Below are 19,721 nucleotides of genomic sequence, written 5' to 3' on the forward strand. Positions count from 1 at the left end.
CTTCCCTCCTTGGTGCAGAAGAACACATTCTATTTTTGGGCGGGTTTAGGCTTTTTGGCAAAAGGAAAGGAAATGAGCATCTGTTCATTTTGCAGATCAAAATATCCACACTGGAAGGGGAACTGGTGAAAGGAAAATGTCTACCTTTACCTTTTTCGGGTTTTATATATTTTGTACAATTCTAACTCCTATTGCTATTAGTATTAATAGGAAGTTTGAATTAAAGCCAGAGAATGAACACTGAGACAGAAAAATACTGTCTGATGCCCCAAGAACAACATTCATGGGGTAGAATATTATTTTAAATTCACTTGAAATACTCTGTTCCCTGCTGGAGTCTTCCACAGAAGCCATCAAAACGTCCATAGCACATGCAATATTTATTATATAGAGATGTACATCTTCTAAAAAGGGTATACTTTCAAACACATAAAACTATTGGTTGTAAATATTTGGTATATTAAAATATTTCCCTCTTCCTAATGTCAGATAGACAAGGGGTGGGTTCAATGTGGGGAGCTATGGATTTTTGCTGAGATCTTCATCACCTCATGAAATGGAACATGGAACCTTTAGCATCTGCACTTTTTTTTTTTTTTTTTTTGAGACAAGAGTCTTGCTCTGTTGCCCAGGCTGGTGTGCAGTGGTGCAATCTCAGCTCAGCGCAATCTCCACCCTCCAGGTACAAGCAATTCTTCTGCTTCAGCCTCCTGAGTAGCTGGGATTACAGGTGTCCGCCACCATGCCCAGTTAATTTTTGTATTCTTAGTACAGACAGGGTTTTGCCATGTTGGCCAGGCTGCTCTTGAACCCCTGACCTCAAGTGATCCACCCGCTTCAACTTCCCAAAGTGCTAGGATTACATGCATGAGCCACCAGGCCTGGCCCACATTTTCTTTTCAATAGAACTGCAGGAGAAGGCATCTGTTTCTTACTTTCCTATACTTTATAGATTGATGGTTTTATGTTCATCCTTTATTTGAAGGTTTGTCAAGCAAGTGCCTAATCCTTATTTTTCTACCTAGAGTCTGTATCTCTAAAAAAAAAATTCAAGCAACTTCAGTCAATTGCCATTAATAACAAAAATGTAAAGTATCCCTACTTAGAAGTCATAAACAATATGAGAAACAAGGAAACTAAACTGCATGCTAATATTTGATGAATTAGGAAAATAATTAAAATTCATTTATATGTTATTCAATGTGTGATAAATTTATAAGCATGAAGATTGATATGTAATAAGATTATAATACTAAGATTAAGTAATTAAAGTTGATTTCCTTGCCCCACATATTTTGACCAATCCCTGTTTCTCAAATAATCCTGTCACTCTGATCCCCACTGGAGGAAAAAGGAAATGACAGCCCACTGCAAAGGAGACCCTTTCCTTCCTGAGGAAAAATGTGGCACTTGCTCAGAATTTTTGATGACATATTTTATAAAAATAAATCTGGGTTTTGCCAACATGGGAAGTGGCGTGTGCAATGTCCACATGGTTCTCATGCTGCTGGGATGCAGGCTAGGGGCGTGAACTGAGTCAGGTGGACTGGAGTCTGAGCCACAGACTTCTGTGGGGGACACTGGTGCTCCTCGTTGCGGGGAGACTCATGGGAAGAGGGGACCAGGCATCCCCCATGTCAGATTTAACAAGGAGGACCCGTCTTTGGAAACTAGTGACATGTTTTATTGGTATCACAACTATAGGCTCATTATAAAACAACACAAAGTTGCAATATTGTGCAGGAAAGAATCATTTCTTACGAAAATAATTTAATTTTTCAGCACTCAACAGAAACAACCTTTAGCTGCTGTACATGTATTTTCTGGCGAGACTCTGACTGTCCATGAAGCCGGGGTCCACGGAGGCCACCTTGGCTGCTATGAAGGAGTGGATGCAGTGCAGGACAGCCGTCAGGTCCTGGAACTCAAGTTCCTGGAAGAGAAAATCAGATCAAGTGTTTATTTATAATTGTTGGAAGAACACGTTATGAAAATATTTAACAAAGTTTGGACCTTGTGAACTCCAAGAAAGTCCCTCCAAAAAACTAATAATACACAGGAAATACGTATGGTTTAAAGTAAAAGGCAGAGTAACATGATCCAAATTGGTTATAAACATGAATATACTGGGTATTTTTTATTACAACGCTGAGAATATAACTTACTTGTTTTCTCGCACCTAATGGGGGCTAATACGCACTTCCTTTACGTTGCATCTTCAGTGATGGGTCTTGATTAAGTCAGACCCGGTAATCCGGGCCAGGACTCAGTCTTCCCCACCTGCCCAGCACCTGTGGTGATTCTGTTACCTGGATCCCATCGCGGCAGACCCCTGTGCTGTGTGAGTTGGCAGAACTAGCCATTGTGTCTCAGGCCGCCCTGCCTGCTGTGTGGGTGTGTGTGGGCTTCACGCCAAGGCTGCGCTTGGGAGGAACAGCGCCTGCTGTGTGGTGCAGAATAGGCGGTGTGCACAGCACGGTGGGAAGCGAGGAGGGGCCTTGTTCACCCACCCTGTTCCCACGGCTACTGGAGAGCAGGAAAGGGTGCCCCAGGGAGAGTTTCTTAGAGAGACGGTTATACCCCTCCCCCTCCCCCCAATAAAAAAAACTGAAACAAACTCCTGGATCCTTACCTCTGCGTGTTACAGACACTAAATGTCCTGTAAAAGCAAAAATGACCCACAAAAGGTTCATCTTTTCTCCACAAACTGCCCCACATAAAGTCCCCATGTCAAATCAACAGAAAAGTCCACAGTGAACCCCAAAGCTGACACAGAAGTTAAAGAAACTGTTTTTAGAAGTTATTCAGTTACTGGGGAAAAATCATCTTCCTGTTTTTTGATGGTGAAATACGAATCTTGCTGTCCTGCCACCCCCATTCTATTAGTAGAAAAGAAGGTCTAAGTGCATTCTTCTAATGTTGTCTCTCTTCTTTGTTCGCATAACAAAATTCAATAAAATGAAGAAAACAAAATTTCTTTTAAGGTGACTGCTAATTGATTGACATCCTATTTGTTAAATCTCACCAAAATTCTAGCATATTCTAAACTGCTGAGATGACACCAGAAAGAAAGATAAATCATTTTCAAGAAGAACAGCAACGCTAAGGCCTGTCAGTTCCACAGACATGCTCCTTTAAGCTCTCAAAAGGCAAGATCTTGGTCATTTTCATTCCATGGCAGAATGAGGGGGTGGAGAATGGGGCCCCAGGCAGGATTGGAGTCACACATCACCGGGTAAAGCTCTCCCTCCCCAATAACACCCATCTCAGCTTTTCAGAGCCGCTTTTCTTTATAACTCAAAGACGTGACATCTCAAAAATGACTTCAAACTTCCCTGACAGCATGAAGTCCCCTCAGCCTCTTCCTGGTCCTCTCTGCATGCCTTTCTTTTAGAAACTGCTCCTCTCTTGCAATATGTATAGGACCCAGGTGAACCAGCCAGAGCCCAGTGGCAGCTTGGTATAGATGACAGGGAGAGGGAGGCCAACATGCCTACTTTGGTGTGACCAGCTGTGAGAAGTGAATACCTGAAGCTTGTTCCAATACCACTAATGCCAAATGGAGAGCCAGCGAGCCAGCCTGCCGGAAGAGGAATTCAACACAGAGGAACACCCCACGTGGGGACACACAAAGAACATTGGGGGATGTTGGGTACCAATATGCTGGGAGCTGTCCCCAGCCTCCTAGCGACTGCAACCAAAGGCTTCACTTTTCCTTTATTTCAATTTGAATTAAGTTCCTTCCTTTGCATGTGAATGAATCTTAACATTGACAGCTACAACACTAATTATTTTGATCATTTCAAATTGTGATGAGCAAAATGTTCAAGATGTTGAGGTGTATTCTCCTGCCAAAGCTTCATAGTCTTTAGGTAGTCTCATAAAAGGTCATTACATTTGGTAACCAGTATCCCTCACTCTGGTCGTGAGTGGAACCCAGGGCCTGCCCAGCCCTTGTGTTACACTTTAATTCAAGCTGGATTCACCAGTCATACCCAAAGCGTGAGACTGTACTCAAAATCTTTTATTCATTTTGACTTATCCCTGTTAGAGGAAAAAAAAAACCAAATAGCTTTCTAGAAGAAACACAAGGTTCTTGTAAACTTAGCACATATTGTAATTCAATGTATGTATGTGTTTCCAAATAGTAATTACTGAGCTTTAAAGGGACTTTTGGAGAAAAAGAGCCATAATGACCCTATCATTCATGCTTCAAGGTTTTGGGTTAATTTTATTTTTTTCGAGACAGAATCTCGCTCTGTTGCCCAGGCTGGAGTGCAATGGCACAATCTCGGCTCACTGCAAGCTCCGCCTCCCAGGTTCACGCCATTCTCCTGCCTCAGCCTCCTGAGTAGCTGGGACTATAGGTGCCTGCCACCATGCTCAGCTAATTTTTTTTTTTTTTTTTGGTATTTTTAGTAGAGACGGGGTTTCCCCATGTTAGCCAGGATGGTCTCGATCTCCTGACCTCGTGATCCGCCCATCTCGGCTTCCCGAGTAGCTGGGACTACAGGCACCCGCCACCATGCCAAGCTAATTTTTTTTTGTATTTTTAGTAGAGACAGGGTTTCACGTGTTAGCCAGGATGGTCTCGATCTCCTGACCTCATGATCCACCTGTACCGGCCTCCCAAAGTGCTGGGATTACAGGCGTGAGCCACTGTGCCCGGCCAGGGTTTTGGTTTTATACATAGAAATTGAAAACTGCTTTACAAGTTCCCAAGACGTATCCAATAATAGCACAATGCACAGAAATAAGAAGCCAAACAGCTACCAGTAATAATGCACACATTCAAAACAACATCAATAATTTTTGGTATCATAAGTTGAAGTTACACTGCATAATCTTTGAAAGTACTAGCAATGGCTGGGCATGGTGCATCACGCCTGTAATCCCAGCACTTTGGGAGGCCAAGGTAGATGGATCACCTGAGGTCAGGAGTTTGACACCAGCCTGGCCAACATGGTGAAATGCCGTCCCTACCAAAAAAAAAAAAAAAAAAAATACAAAAAATTAGCCGGGCGTGGTGGCAGGTGCTTGTAATCACAGCTACTTGGGAGGCTGAGGCACAAGAATCACTTGAACCCGGGAGGCGGAGGTTGCAGTGAGCCGAGATTGTGCCATTGCACTCTAGCCTGGGCAACAAGAGTGAAACTCTGTCTCAAAAATAAGGGGAAAAAAAGGAAGTACTAGCTAGCAGTGAAATTGGTCACACCACTAAATTCCACACTAAAACTCAATGAGTAGTATTGAAAGCCAGGAATGAAATTAAAGCTTATGAAACAATACTCAGTCTATTATGTCATGATCCAGATACTGAATAAACAGACATCCTGTGGGCATTTCACTGAACATCTTCAATTCAGCCAAAAGCTGAGTCATGATATCTCTGGCCTGGTTAATTTTCTAACCAAGTATTACCAGCAAGGCTATCTTGAATTATAAATTTGTAACTAGAGCTGATCGAAATCACATTTTGACATTTTGTTTGAACAAAATACTTGTGTTGAGTTCTAAGCCGGGGACACCCTGTATGGATCCCTCCCTGCACTCCTTGCCCATGTTCACATGTCAGTCATGGGCTGATGTGTTTCCACCTGCAGAGGAAGGGGTGCCTGCTGGTTCTCTGTGCAGGAAACAGTGTGGAATGAACAGTCCAATATGTTGGGTTAGGGAGTTTCAGCCTAATACAATGACAGAGAGAGGCTCTCCCAAAGTTTATTTGGGACTATGTAGGCAATTGCAAGCTGGGACATATGTGCTATAAGAGATTATAGGGATATTCAAAGAGGCTGGGATTCAGGGAAGCTTAAAGGCAAAGTGAGGAGGTTACAGAAGTTGTTTTTTAACCGTTATCCTTGGCTACAAGGATCAATAGCAAGGGGAGCTTGCGTCGTCACAGAAGGCTTGTCTTTGCACAAGGCTGCAGTGGTCTTTGTGCAGCTTGTGGTGTTGCCAGGGTCTGTTGTGGTACTTTTTGTTATCAGGTAAATATTCGTGGTTCCTCTTTCATGGGGGGGAGTCCATTTTGTGAGGGTTTCACAGGAGTCATTCCATCTCAGCGTTGGTGACTTTCACAGAAGTTCTACTGAAATGCTCAGCGTCAGTGACTTTCATGGAAGTTCTACTGAAATGCTCAGCGTTGGTGACCTTCGTGGAAGTTCTACTGAAATGCTCAGTGTCGGTGACTTTCACGAAGTTCTACTGAAATGCTCAGCATTGGTGACTTTCATGGAAGTTCTACTGAAATGCTCAGCATTGGTGACCTTCGTGTAAGTTCTACTGAAATGCTCAGTGTCGGTGACTTTCACGGAAGTTCTACTGAAATGCTCAGCATCGGTGACTTTCACGGAAGTTCTACTGAAATGCTCAGCGTCGGTGACTTTCATGGAAGTTCTACTGAAATGCTCAGCATTGGTGACTTTCATGGAAGTTCTACTGAAATGCTCAGCATCGGTGACTTTCATGGTAGTTCTACTGAAATGCCCAGTGTTGGTGACCTTCGTGGAAGTTCTACTGAAATGCTCAGCATCAGTGACTTTCATGGAAGTTCTACTGAAATGCTCAGCGTCAGTGACTTTCATGGAAGTTCTACTAAAATGCTCAGCGTTGGTGACCTTTGTGGAAGTTCTGCTGAAATGCTCAGCATCGGTGACTTTCATGGACATTCCACTGAATTGCTCAGCATCAGTGACTTTCATGGAAGTTCTACTGAAATGCTCAGCATCGGTGACTTTCACAGAAGTTCTACTGAAATGCTCAGCGTCGGTGACCTTCATGGAAGTTCTACTGAAATGTGATGGTATCAACACAGCAGCATTTCCCAAAATGTGTTTGATATTAATAAGTTATATTTTTTAAACACTGTTTGCATAGATTTGGAGAAAAGTAGATTGAAGAAGGCGGGATACTTTTGCTATTGTGGAACTTCTCAGCCACCTCACTGTGTTAATTGCACTGTCTACCTCCAAGAGTGATTTGCCATGCTTTGGTTTTCAAAATTCTGTGAGTTTTTTTTTTAAATGGGGCAACTTGATGATCATTTATTAAATTCCATGAGAATTTCGTGCTACACACTCAATGGGACAAATCATTATAATGTAAATTTTCTTACTGTTGGTGGAGAATGATGCAATCATAATGTCGCAGGCTGTTACAAATAAAAGATGTTTACACATTTATTTAAAGCTTCACGTTGGCCCCCACAGATGGGACAATGGAATCTGAATCCAATGGCTGAGGTACAGAAGGCAAAGCTAGAAAAAGCACTGAGGCTTGAACCAAAGGCCCCAAGGACCCAGTTTACTGCTGAGGGCTGTGTCTGAGCTAACTGAGTTGATGGACGCTAGTGGAATGGAAGAGACAGCGCTGGGGACTGCATCAGCTTTGAATAGAATATTCCATAAGGTCACAGCCTGTGGGTGGGATCTCCGAAAGAACTCTCTTAAGACAGAAAACCACTGGGACACACAGGTGATTGGAATTGTTATGCAGAATCAGGCTCCAATGGCAGGCCACGCAGACACTGCTCTCTTATTTAGAGACACCATCTCTACAAATATTGAAAGAAAAATCACTCATCCCCTTCCTGAGTGAAGGGTTTGCTCATCTGTGTATGATGCTGGATGTGGGGGGAGGTGAAATCAGACACCATATGTTTGCTGCTTCTGTCTGAGTGAGAAGGAAAGAAAATCCCCTAGGGACAGAATTTTTTATTTTTTTTTATTTATTTTTTTTTAAGAAAAGGAAATTAAAAACACTAGAGTAGCCTCTTTTAGTCACACAAATATAAGGGAAATAGAAAAGGCAAGGAGCTTCCCCTCACTTGTTGCAGCAGGTGCCAGTGCATAAAGAGTCCAATAACCTTCTGGAAATAAAAATATCTTGATCCTTTTGAACCTCCACCCCATACCTTCCTTCTAAGCTGTGCTGCTGAAAGGAACACACCCCAGAGGGAGCTCTCCTGAACAGGCTGGGCTGGTGATCCAGGCTTCATACAAGATCCTCCATCCTGAGGGCAGAGGGAGGCATGCTTCCAAAGCTGCTGTGGCTAGAGCTTTCTGGCACAGGTGAGCTCAGAGCACAAGGGCAAAGCCTCCAGATGCTGGGAAAGCCAAGAAAACAGACTGTCCCCCAGAGGCTGCAGGAGAAAGCAGCCAACACCTTGATTTTAGCCCTAAGAGACAAGTTCTTAGAGAACTGTAAGAGGATAAATGTGTGTCTCTAGTCTACTATATTTGTGTTAATTTGTTAAGCATCGATAGAAAATGAATACAGATAACTTCTTTCAATAATTTAATGTACTTTTTTTTTTCTATGGGAAAAATGGGATAGAATTTGTTCTGTGCCCATAAATGTAAAGAAATGAAGATAAATAACCATTCTTGGTTGAATAAATTGAGCTTTAGTTTCCTCGTTTGCTTGTTTTTGGTAATATTGTTAAATGGAAAGAAGATATGGACAAAGTAAAATGCTTCTCAATGTTACTACAGAAAGGCAGCATTCTAATGAAAGAGAAAAAACATGCAAAGAAATAAAATAAAGATTAGTTTATAGAAGCACATAATCAAAAATGACAATGGGTTTATTGGTGGACTAGAACCTAAATAGAAGTTCACAATTTAAGGATATTGATGTTGTGTAAAAGCGGTCATCTTTCCCAGCATGTAAAAAGCCCATATGTGCTGACAAGTAATATTATTTTTGAGTCTCAGCTTCTCTATCCACAGAAATTAGAGTGGTAAAATAGACAACAACAAAAGTATTGAGACCCAACTATATGTTGTGTACAAGAGACTCGCTTTAGATTTCAAGACACACATAGGCCAAAAGTGAAGAGATGGAATAAAACATCCCATGCAAACAAAAGGGCAGGGTGGCTGTACTTAGACAAAATAGACTTTGAGTTAGAAATTCTTACAAGAGACAAAGAAAAATATTTTATAATGAAAACAGAAACAATCCACCAGGAAGACAGAACAACTGTAAATAAATATGCACCCAACATCAGAACACCTAAATAAAGGTTGAGCATCCCTAACCAAAAAATCTGAAATCTGAAATGCTTCAAGATCTAAATCGTTTTGAGCACTGATATGACACCTCAAGTAGAAAACTCCACACCTGACACCTTTGATTTCTGATAGTTCGGTGAACACAAACTATGTTTCATATACAAAATTTTAAAAATACTATATAAAATTATCTTCAGGCAATGTGTATTTGGTATATATGAAACAAATATATTTTGTGTTTAGATTTGGGTCCCATCTCCAAGATATGTCATTATGGATATACAAATATTCAAAAATCAAAAAAAATCTGAAAATGAAATACTTCTGTTCCAAAGCATTTGGGATAAGGGATATTCAACCTGTATATGAAACAAACATTGACAAAACTGAAGGTAGAAGTAGACAACAACACAACAATAGGAGCAGAGTTCAGTATCACCCTTTTAATAAGGATTAGATCAACCAGATAGAAGAACAATGAGAAAACAAGTTTGAACAACACTATAGACTGAACAGATATACAGAACATTCCATCTAACAGCAGCAGAAAACACAAGCTTCTCAAATGTGTACAGGAGCATCCTCCAGGATAGGCCATAGACTTCAAGCCATATATTAACAAATATAAGATTGACATCATACACATACATCAACTACAAAAGCATGAAGCTAGAAATCAATAGCAGAAGGAAAATTTGAAAAATCACAAAAATGTGGAAATTAAACAACACACTCTTGGGGAACCAATGGATCAAAAAAGAAATCAAGAGGGATACTAGAAAATATCTTGAGACAAACCAAAACAAAAACATAGCATAAATAAATTTGTGGGATGCAGCAAAAACAGTGCCAAGAGGGAAGTTTATGGTGGTAAACACCTATGTTGAAAAAGATTTCAAATAAACCAAATAACTTTATGCCTTAAGAAACTAGATAAGAAGATCAAACTAAGGTCAAAGTTAGCACAAAAAAAATAAAGATTGGAGCAGAACTAAATGAAAGAGAGAACATAAAAACAATAGCAAAACTCAATAAAACTAAGAGTTGGTTTTTGAAAAGATCAACAATATTTAGCTAGACTAATGTTATGGACTGAATGTTTTGTTCACCCAAAGTTCATATGCTGATGTCCTAAACTACAATAAAATCATACTTGGAGTAAGACCTTTGGGAGATAATTAGATTTAGATGAGGGCATGAGGATGGGGTCCCCTTTTGGAATTAGAGTCTTTGTAAGTAGAGGAAAGGAGACCTGAGTGCTCACTCTCTCTGTATGTGAGGACACAGAAAAAAAGTGAACATCTGCAATAGAGAAAGAAATCCATCCTCAGGAACTGAATCTACCAGCACCTTCATCTTTGATTTCACAGTGTCAAAAAATATAAGAAATAAATGTCTGTTGTTTACACCATGCAACACATGGTATTTTATTTAAAACAGAAGTTCAAGCTCACTAATATAACTAAGAAAAAAATAGAGAAAACTCAAAATCAGAAATGAGAGAAGACATACATGATGCCACAGAAGAAAAAAACAATTATGAGACTACTGTGAACAATTATATACCAACAAATTAGACAAGCTAGAAAAAAATGGATAAATTCCTAGAAACATACAACCTACCAGTCAATTGTGAAGAAACTGACAATCTAAGCATACCACTAACCAGGAAGGAGAGTGAATCAGTAATCAAAAACATTCCAACAAAAGAAAAATGAGGAAGAGATGGCTCCACTGGGGAATTCTACCAAACATTAAAGAAAAATTAACACCAATCTTTGTCAAATCTTTCAAAAATTGAAGAGGATAGAACACTTCCAAACTCATTATGTAAGGCCACAATTACCCTTATAATAAAGCAATCAAAGGCAATACTAGTCAACTGAATTCAATAGCACATTAAAAGGATCATATACTACAAATATGTGGAATTTATCCCTGGGACATAGGGATAAAAATCACATGATTTTAAGACTCATGAAACACATTCAACGAAACTCAGCAGTCTTTCATTATAAAAGTAATAAAAAGTAGGAATAGAAGAAAATTACCTGAATGTAGCAAAGGCCCTACGTCAAAAGTCCATGACTAACATCATACTCTATGGGGAGAGGCTGAAATCTTTTTCTCTAAGATTATGCCCACTTTTGCCCCTTCTATTCAACACAGTCCTAGACATCCTAGCCAGAGGAACTGGTCAAGAAAAGAAATAAAGGACATTCAAATTGGAAAATGAAGACATAAAACTATCTCTGTAGAAACATAATCTTATATGTAGATAACCCTAAAGATTCCACTAAAAAGTTAGAACTAATAAACAAAATTCAGCAAAATTTCAGAAGACAAAATTGATACACACAAAAAAATTGCATTTCTACGCACTAACAACAGACAATCCAAAATAGACATTAAGAAAAAAAAAACCCACTTACAATAGCATCAAAACAAGTAAAATACTTAAGAATAAACTTAACCAAGGAGGCAAAAAGACTCGTACACTGAAAACTATAATGCACTGTTCCAAGAAATTAAAGACACAAGTAAATAAAAAAATACCATGTTAATGAATTGTAAATCTTAATATTGTTAAAATGTGTATGCTACCCAAAGTGATCTATAGATTCAATGCAATATCCATCAAAATCTCAATGGCATTTTTACAGACATAGAAAAATCCTAAAATTTATATGAAACCACAAAAAATCCTGAATAGCCAGGGCAATGTTGAGAAAGAACAAAGTTGGAGGCATCTCACTTCCTTACTCTAAAACATATTACAAAGCCACAGTAATCAATGGTATGGTACTAAAGACAGACATATAAACCAATGGAACAGAATAGAGAGCCCAGAAAAATACTTTACCTACATTGTCAGGTGATCTTCCACAAAGGGCTAACGCTACACGGTGGGGAAAGGTCAGTCTCTTCAACAAATAGTGCTGTGAAAACTGGATATTCAGAAGCAAATGAATAAAATTGGACCTTTATCTTACACCATACAGAAAAATCAACTCAAAATAGATTAAAGACTTAAACATAAGACCTGAAACTATAAAATTCCTAGAAGAAAACAGCGGAAAAGATTCATCACATTGATCTTGGCACTGATTTTCATGGATATGACACCATAACCACAGGCAACAAAAGCAAAAGTAGACATTTGGGACCACGTCAACTGAAAAGCTTCTGCACAACAGAAGAAACAATCAGAAGAGTGAAAATGCAACCTATGGTATAGGAGAAAATACCTACAAACCGTATCTAATCAGGGGTTAATGTCCAAAATGTATAAATAACTCCTATGACTCAATAGTAAAAAACAAACAACCTGATTTTCAAAATACGCAAGAGACTTGAATAGACATTTCTCTAAAAATGACATCCAAGTGGCCAGCAAACATGAAAAAGCATTCACGTCACCAATCATTAGGGAAATGCAAATCAAAACCACACTGAGACACTACCTCACATCCATCAGGATGACTGCTGTAAAAACACACATCCACATAGAAAATACCATGTTGACAATGGTGTGAAGAAGCTGCAACCCTTGCACATTGTGGGTAGAAAGGTAAATTGGTGCAGCTACTATGAATAGTATAGGGGTTTCTCAAAAAAATTAAAAGGCAACCACGAGATGACTCAGCAATCCTTTCTCTAGGAATGCATCCAAGGAAAATGGAATCAGTATCTCCAAGAGAGACCTGCACTCCCCTGTTCATTACAGCACTACTCACAATAGCCAGGATAGGGAAACAGCCTAAACATCAGTCAACAGCAAGAATGGATAAAGAAGTATGGTGTATGCCTGTACGTTATTCAGCCTTAAAAAAGGATACCCTGTTATTGTTGACAGCAACATGGATGAAGCTGGAAGACATGGTGATAAGTGAAATAAGCCAGTCACAGCAGAACAAACACTGCATTATCTCCCTTATACACGGAATCTAACAGGGTCAATCTCTCAGAAGGGAGAGTAGCATGGGGCTGTCAGGGGCAGGAGCATGGGGCTGTCAGGGGCAGGAGCTGGGGACATGGGAGTTGCCGTTCCACGGGTGCAGTTTCGGTCATGTGAGATAAAGGGGTGCAGGGATCAGCTGCACAGCAACGTGGATGTAGTTAACACGGCTGAACTCTTCACCTAAATACTTAAGAGAGTAAATCTCATGTCATGTGCTTGTTACCACACATAAACAAATACGAAAACCAGAAAGATTACGTGATATCCCAGGTCACACAGTGAAAGGTATAAGTGGCACTAACGTTGAGAGATGAAGAATAAGAACCACCGTGTGAAATGTGTTGTAGGGCTTGGCCAGGGCCCTGCTCATGTTATTTTACTTAGTCTTGTAACAACACTACATGCTGACGATACATTCCCTGTTTTACACATGAAGAAATCGAGGCCGCAGAAGCCTGAAGTCAAACCGACCTTGTGTGACACAGGAGGAACTTTCGCCCGGCTCTTAGACCCCATTGCCTGTGAAACGTCTACCCAGAGATATTTACCAACCCTGAAAAAATAAGATTTTAATCTGCTGTAAAGTCTCAAAGTATTCTCTTCTCACACGTCACTCCAGCCCATCGCGTTCGCAATGTGCGACACCCTTCAGGTGGAAACGATATCCACTTTACAGATGAGAACGCGGAGGCTCAGGGAACTCAGGCAGCCGGCTCTGCCTCGGAACAGCCAGTCCCTGAGCTCCAGCCTGGGGTCTTCCACTTCCCCCATGGAAACGTGTCCGCTTTACAGATGAGAACGTGGAGGCTCAGGGAACTCAGGCAGCCGGCTCTGCCTCGGAACAGCCAGTCCCTGAGCTCCAGCCTGGGGTCTTCCACTTCCCCCATGGAAACGTGTCCACTTTACAGATGAGAACGTGGAGGCTCAGGGAACTCAGGCAGCCGGCTCTGCCTCGGAACAGCCAGTCCCTGAGCTCCAGCCTGGCGTTCTCCCACTTCCCCCCACACCCAACTCCTACAGCCCTGTCATTTTCCTCTGCAATATATCTGTCCTAATGCCTTAGATTTTTATAAAGTCTTTTAATATTTAATGGTGGCTGAAACAATGATTTTAAATATGACCCACATCTTGGCACAGTTATCAACAGTTGAGTGCTTTAACATCCTGAATTTTTCCCTAATTAGGTAAAACTTTTAGGACGCCATGAGGCTCTATCCTGTGCTTGTCAAAATGTGAACGATGAGGTCACCCATCACCGGAGAAAACGTTTTTTCTTTCCCACTCTTTATGCGCAGGCATGCCCCATCTATCACCAGAGTGACACTTTCAATCAACATATAAATGCTAATATTACCCAATGTCCTCAATCAATCTCCTCCAGTGGAAATCACACCTCCTTACGGCATGGTCCATTTTTCCGTCTCAGTGCACAAACTGCTGGACATTTGTCACAAAGTGTCTGTGAGATGACTGGCCCCTCCGATGAGCAGCCATCCTGGGTTCTTAGTTTTCCCAATCATTACCTAATGGCCCTATGGGAAAGGGGGCAAAGGTGAAGTCAATCAGCATTGAAGGGAACCGTTTCCACTGGGCCACAGCAATCCGAACACAGGCTGCCTTTCACCGCAGGCCACTCCTCTGCCACTGACGGCCCCATGAATTCAAGGAGGTGGCTACGGGGACTTGGCCCTCCAAGCAAGACTTGAAAGAGATGGTTGTTCAATGCATGAATGAATACCTGGAATAAACGAGGATGCTTTGTAGTTTGCCTTAGAAAAAGCCCAAGAAGTATAGGATGAAATGCAACAATCACGAGGAACAGCCACACCCCGGAACTCAATTCCACACTTGCAGTGCTGCAGAGAGCCCAAGCCAGGGCCCCAGGCACTTCCTTATGTTTATACGATGAGGCTGGAGCCCTCACATATGAACACACCCTGGAGCTCAGGTCGTGCTCCTTCCGCCCACTGATTCTGTAGGCAGGAGGTGGTGTGCAGGCGACCTGGCTGTCCCAGGAGTGGAGGGGGCCTGATGTGCAGCCTCTGCTCACTGCTGAGGTGTATGTGCTCCCGCCACAGCCAGTTTCAAGCTCCCAGTGGTTTTGTATAATGGCTGGAAAATTTTCTGAAAATGCACCATGTGGATTTCTGGGTGGGTGTGAGCCAGACACAGCACAGGAGCACACTGGGCAACTGTGCAGCTCGGAGGTGATATCTTTGTGAGGCAGGACCCCACTGAGCCCCCAGAACTGCTGTGGTGACTGAATGAGGTGGCTGATGAGAAGGGTAAGGTTTCTGGTACAACGTCAACATCCAACAGACATTGCTATTTTCACCAAACCATCTTTGTCAAATTAATAAGGCATCCTTTGCCTCAAAGCTAAGGTAAAATAAAATAAAATGTAGGTGATACAGTCCTCATTTTTCAAATGAGAAAACAGATGTAAATAACCTGTGCAAGGTGACAAGGCCAATGTGTTGCAAGACTGGCACTTGAAGTAGAATCTGATCCTTAGCCCAATGGGACCAGCTGTTTCACTCACTGAAGATTTCAGAACCTTGACACTATGAGGCTGCCATATTACAAAACGCCCAAGAATAAACTCATAAGCTTTATGGGGAGTGGTCCTGCAGAGACAGCATTTCCTGGGAGGCTGTTGTACAGGCAGAATCTCAGGCTCCACCCTGACCTACTGAGTTTACACTCGCAGGGTTGCTGAACTGTGTGCTCAAACCTGACACAGGACCCAGCTGCTAGGAGGAGGCCTGCACAGGCCCGGCCTCACCGTGCCCAGGAACTCGGTGGGCAGAGGGGCCTGCATCCCAGTCCAAAGGAGCTCAGGGGGCAGAGGGGCCCACATCCCAGCCCAGGAGCTCAGTGGGCAGAGGGGCCTGCATCCTAGTCCAAAGGAGCTCAGGAGGCAGAGGGGCTGGCATGCCAGTTGAAAGGAGCAGAGGGGAGGAGAGGAGAGGCCGGTACCCCAAACACAGTCAGGAAGCTAAAGGTGCCAGGAGGATTGAGCAGAAGATGGCTTTGGTTGTAACTTGTCATTTTCATTGCACCTTGGAGGAGTAAATGATTTTTACAGTTGGGCATGGTGTGGGTGGAGGAGGTTCCAGAAAAAGGCAGGAACTGAGGCACAAGTGTAGTGAGTTAGAAAGCGATGGTCACCCTGTGGGGCTGTGCAGGGACTGTCAGAGAAGGGACTTTGCTGGTTCCACTCTGCAGGGTCAGGGACCTCCTGGTCGGCTGGGAAACACCGAACCATGTCTATGGGGTGAGGACAGCTGTCCATCATGAGACATGAGGGAAAGACTGAGTAAAGGACTTTCCCTCAGGAGGGGCTGCAGGAGTCCAGGGAGGGTGAGGGCATGCCAGAGAGCAGGTCAATGAGGAGGAAAGCGCCTCGTGGGCTGGCAGAGAGGGTGGGGTGAGCATTCTCCACCATGGGTGCTGGCGTTCCTGGAACAACCAGGTCAGAGACACTTCAGAGCAGTGGGATGAAGGCTTCAACGGTAAACAGTGTAAATGAGCAGGTGTTTTTCCCCCAGAATGGCAGAAACAGCTGGTGAGAGAGAAACAAACCCAGGCTGTTGAGCCTGGCTGGATGCGACCGAGTGGGTAGATGAGAACAGAGGGCTCCGTTCACATCCCATGTGCCTCCAATCTTGTTTGGAAGTTGTTGGGTCAAGTGCCCTCTTTCTTCTACCCGTTCAGATTCATCGGGTTAGATTCAAAGATCTACCTTCCTTGGCAGTGTTCTCTGTAATCGTGACAGGTTACTCTGTGATTTACCTCCTGGGATACTTTCCTTGGTGTTTCTTTGACTCAGGTTTTTAAATCACCTTTTCCCCTTCAGCAAATAATGGAATTATATCTTCATAAATGTTATGTATACCCTCAGCATTATTATCTTGCCAGAAGGTTAAAAAACATCTGACTTGTGCAAACAACTCTGAATCTATCACTTTTGCCTCTTCCTGTGCCTCCAGAGACATATTTTAAAGATGAATCCCTGCTCTTTGGAAAGCTGTTTTCACAAAGCGTAGTCCTTGCACTTTACCGTAGCTCCAGAGTCAGGTAGACATACACTAAGAGAGGGAAAACAAGGAAATTAAGAGAACTGTGGGCCTGCTTTATTCTGCTTGTGTAAATATTTTATTTGGAAATTTCCAAGTTCTGACAAAGATAAATAACTCCTACACTTATCAGCAGAACAAGGTCAATTTTGTGGGGAGATGGTGTGGAATTTTACCCATTCCAAACTTGATATTGAGAGTAAAAGTAGGAATAAACATGTTAAGGAATTGGGAAGACATTTTCTGATAATTTTGTCTTACAAATAATTAACAAAAACATGAAAATCAGGCATCAATTCAAGTCAATCATGTCCCTATTCACTCAAAATATCATTTGCTTTTGTAAGGCTAGTCATTATAGCCTGTTGGGCTTTTCTTTCTTTTCTTTTTCTTTTCCAATAATGACAGCTGAAAAAACTTCATATATCTTTTTTGGAAGCATGTTGGCATTTACACTTCTATTTTCTCATTTAGTAAAATACACTTCTTACAATCACTGTTCCCTTTCCATCGTCAACATTCATCGTGTTTCTCTGAGCCAAAACCTCAGCCTTCACTCAAGTCATCAATGCCAGCAAATGATAGTGTGCTTATATTTCAAAGCACATGTGCAGAAACAGCATCCGGCTGTCCTTGCTGGAAAAATCTGTGATTTATAAATTGCCAAACTCCTGCAAGAAGCACCATACAGATTAGTACAATGGACAATCATAAATAAACGGGCAATCTGGTAGCTAAGAGGCAGAGAACACGTTTGCACGTGTATCGGAGCCAGCTGTGTTGCAGGGCGACCTCCTTCCAGACCTCCATTCACACAATGACCCTTTCCCTCCTCTTTCAAAGGCTTGAAATTAATTCGACCAAAGCCCAGCAGGAATTAATGTGGTTACATCCAAGTTCCGCTTTCGAGGAAGAACCACCTTCTCCCTCTGCAGAGTCGGCTCCCCTGACCATTTTAATCGCCACACATTAAAAAACCATAATTATCCTAATAGGCATCGCCGGGAGGGGGATGCAATGTCTGAAATGTAGAAGGCACTGGGGGAGTGATAGCAAGGCCAGGAGACTGAGGCCATCCGATTTCCTAAATGGGCACACTTCTTTTGTTGTTGTTTATAAAATTTTAATTTAAAAACATTAAAATTTTAAACAGACATTATAAGTTGTTATCCCCTCCAAAAAGCTTATAATTCATTATTTTAGAAATAATCATTTCCAAATGTTGACAAGACCTGAGCCTGGGCAGGCTGTGAGTCTTAGATGACTTAAGCTTAACTTTGATTCTATGTTTAATAATTCTTTTACCCTAAGCAAGATACTTACACTCATCCCCAGGTTCACGATGAACAAACCGAGGATAATTACACTGTTTGTGTCCCAGGGCTTGGTGGTGATTAATGCAATCATGCATAAACAGTACCCAGCACAGTCCCTGGCATCTGGATGGCACTTAACATACAAGAGAGACTGAAACTGCCTTTGTGAAACTTACAAAGGTGAGAAAAGTAGCATAAGTGACCCCACTTTGCTTCTAACCTCACAAGCTGATGGCCTTGTTCATGCCTGGGCACAGGCCCAGCTCAGAACACAGGAATTTAGCTTCTAGTTTAACCTTAAAGCAAGGATGATAAAAGCCCCTTCACAAAGCTACCCCTGTTCTTGTTCGAGGACCAAAACTGCCTTTGTATAACTAATGAAGGGCCACAAGGTTAGCATTATGGTAGGAACCTGAATTCTGCTAAGAGCTCTGCATAGGTAAAATCATAACTAGTCATTGTTTCTTAACTTGCTTACTGCTCAGGAGTCATGTAGCTGGTACTCACAAGACTTGTAACTTCCCTAATTGCCTCCACAGATAATATCACTATTGTAAAGACTAAGATTGGTGTTTGAGATATTTTTTCAGACCTCATATTTTAGTAGAACAACTGATGCCACTTGGACCAGTGACCCCCAATCAGGAAATGATTCAGTGCACAAAGACAGTTTGGACATCCCTATCACCCCTGTGGTTTCATCCCCAACCCAGCCAATAGGCAGTTCCCATTGTCTAGCCCCTTGCCGGAAGACTATCCTTTAAAATCCTAGCCTCTGAGTTCTTCATAAGGAAGATTTGAAAAGTACCTCCTGTCTCCTCCTGCTCAGTTGCCTTGCAATAATTAAACCCTTTCTCTGCAGTAACGCATGCTGTTTCATTGTATTGGCTGTTTTGGGCATCAGGCAAGAAGAACCCATTGGGCTGTAACAAGATTATTTTTAAAGAAAATAATTCATTAGAAATACACCAAGTAAGAAAGCTAGAAGCACAAGTATTACTTTAAGCTGATTTCTGTTCAACTGTACAACAATTTGTTAATGAAAAGAGTCAAACTCTGTAAAGAGATTTATTCTCAGTTAAATATGAATGGCCATGGCCTGTGACACCGCCCTCAGGACGTCCTGGGAACATGTTCCCAAGGTGGTTAGGGCACAGCTTGATTTTATACACTTTAAGAAGACAGGAGACTTCAAGCAAATACATTTAAGAAATACATTGGTTTGGTTCAGAAAGGTGGGACAACTACAAGCAAGGACTTCCAGCTTAGAAGTAGGCTGAAAAATTTTCTGGTTGACAATTTGTTGAGTGTATATAAAGACCTGGATCAATAGAAAGGAATGTCTGGGTTA

General features: G+C 41.8%; 1 protein-coding gene across 1 annotated transcript in view; it reads right to left on the reverse strand.

Annotated features, from left to right (window-relative positions):
* Positions 1–1,662: 1,662 nt before the first annotated feature.
* SNTG2 (syntrophin gamma 2) overlaps positions 1,663–19,721 on the reverse strand; it is a 426,593-nt gene continuing 408,534 nt past the window's right edge. The window contains exon 17 of the mRNA XM_054476287.2: positions 1,663–1,933. Coding sequence (XP_054332262.1) covers positions 1,802–1,933 — 132 coding nt within the window. The 3' untranslated portion in view covers positions 1,663–1,801. The remainder of the gene's footprint in view (positions 1,934–19,721) is intronic.

The sequence above is a fragment of the Pongo pygmaeus genome, chromosome 12, assembly GCF_028885625.2.
Source record: "Pongo pygmaeus isolate AG05252 chromosome 12, NHGRI_mPonPyg2-v2.0_pri, whole genome shotgun sequence".
NCBI lineage: Eukaryota > Metazoa > Chordata > Mammalia > Primates > Hominidae > Pongo > Pongo pygmaeus.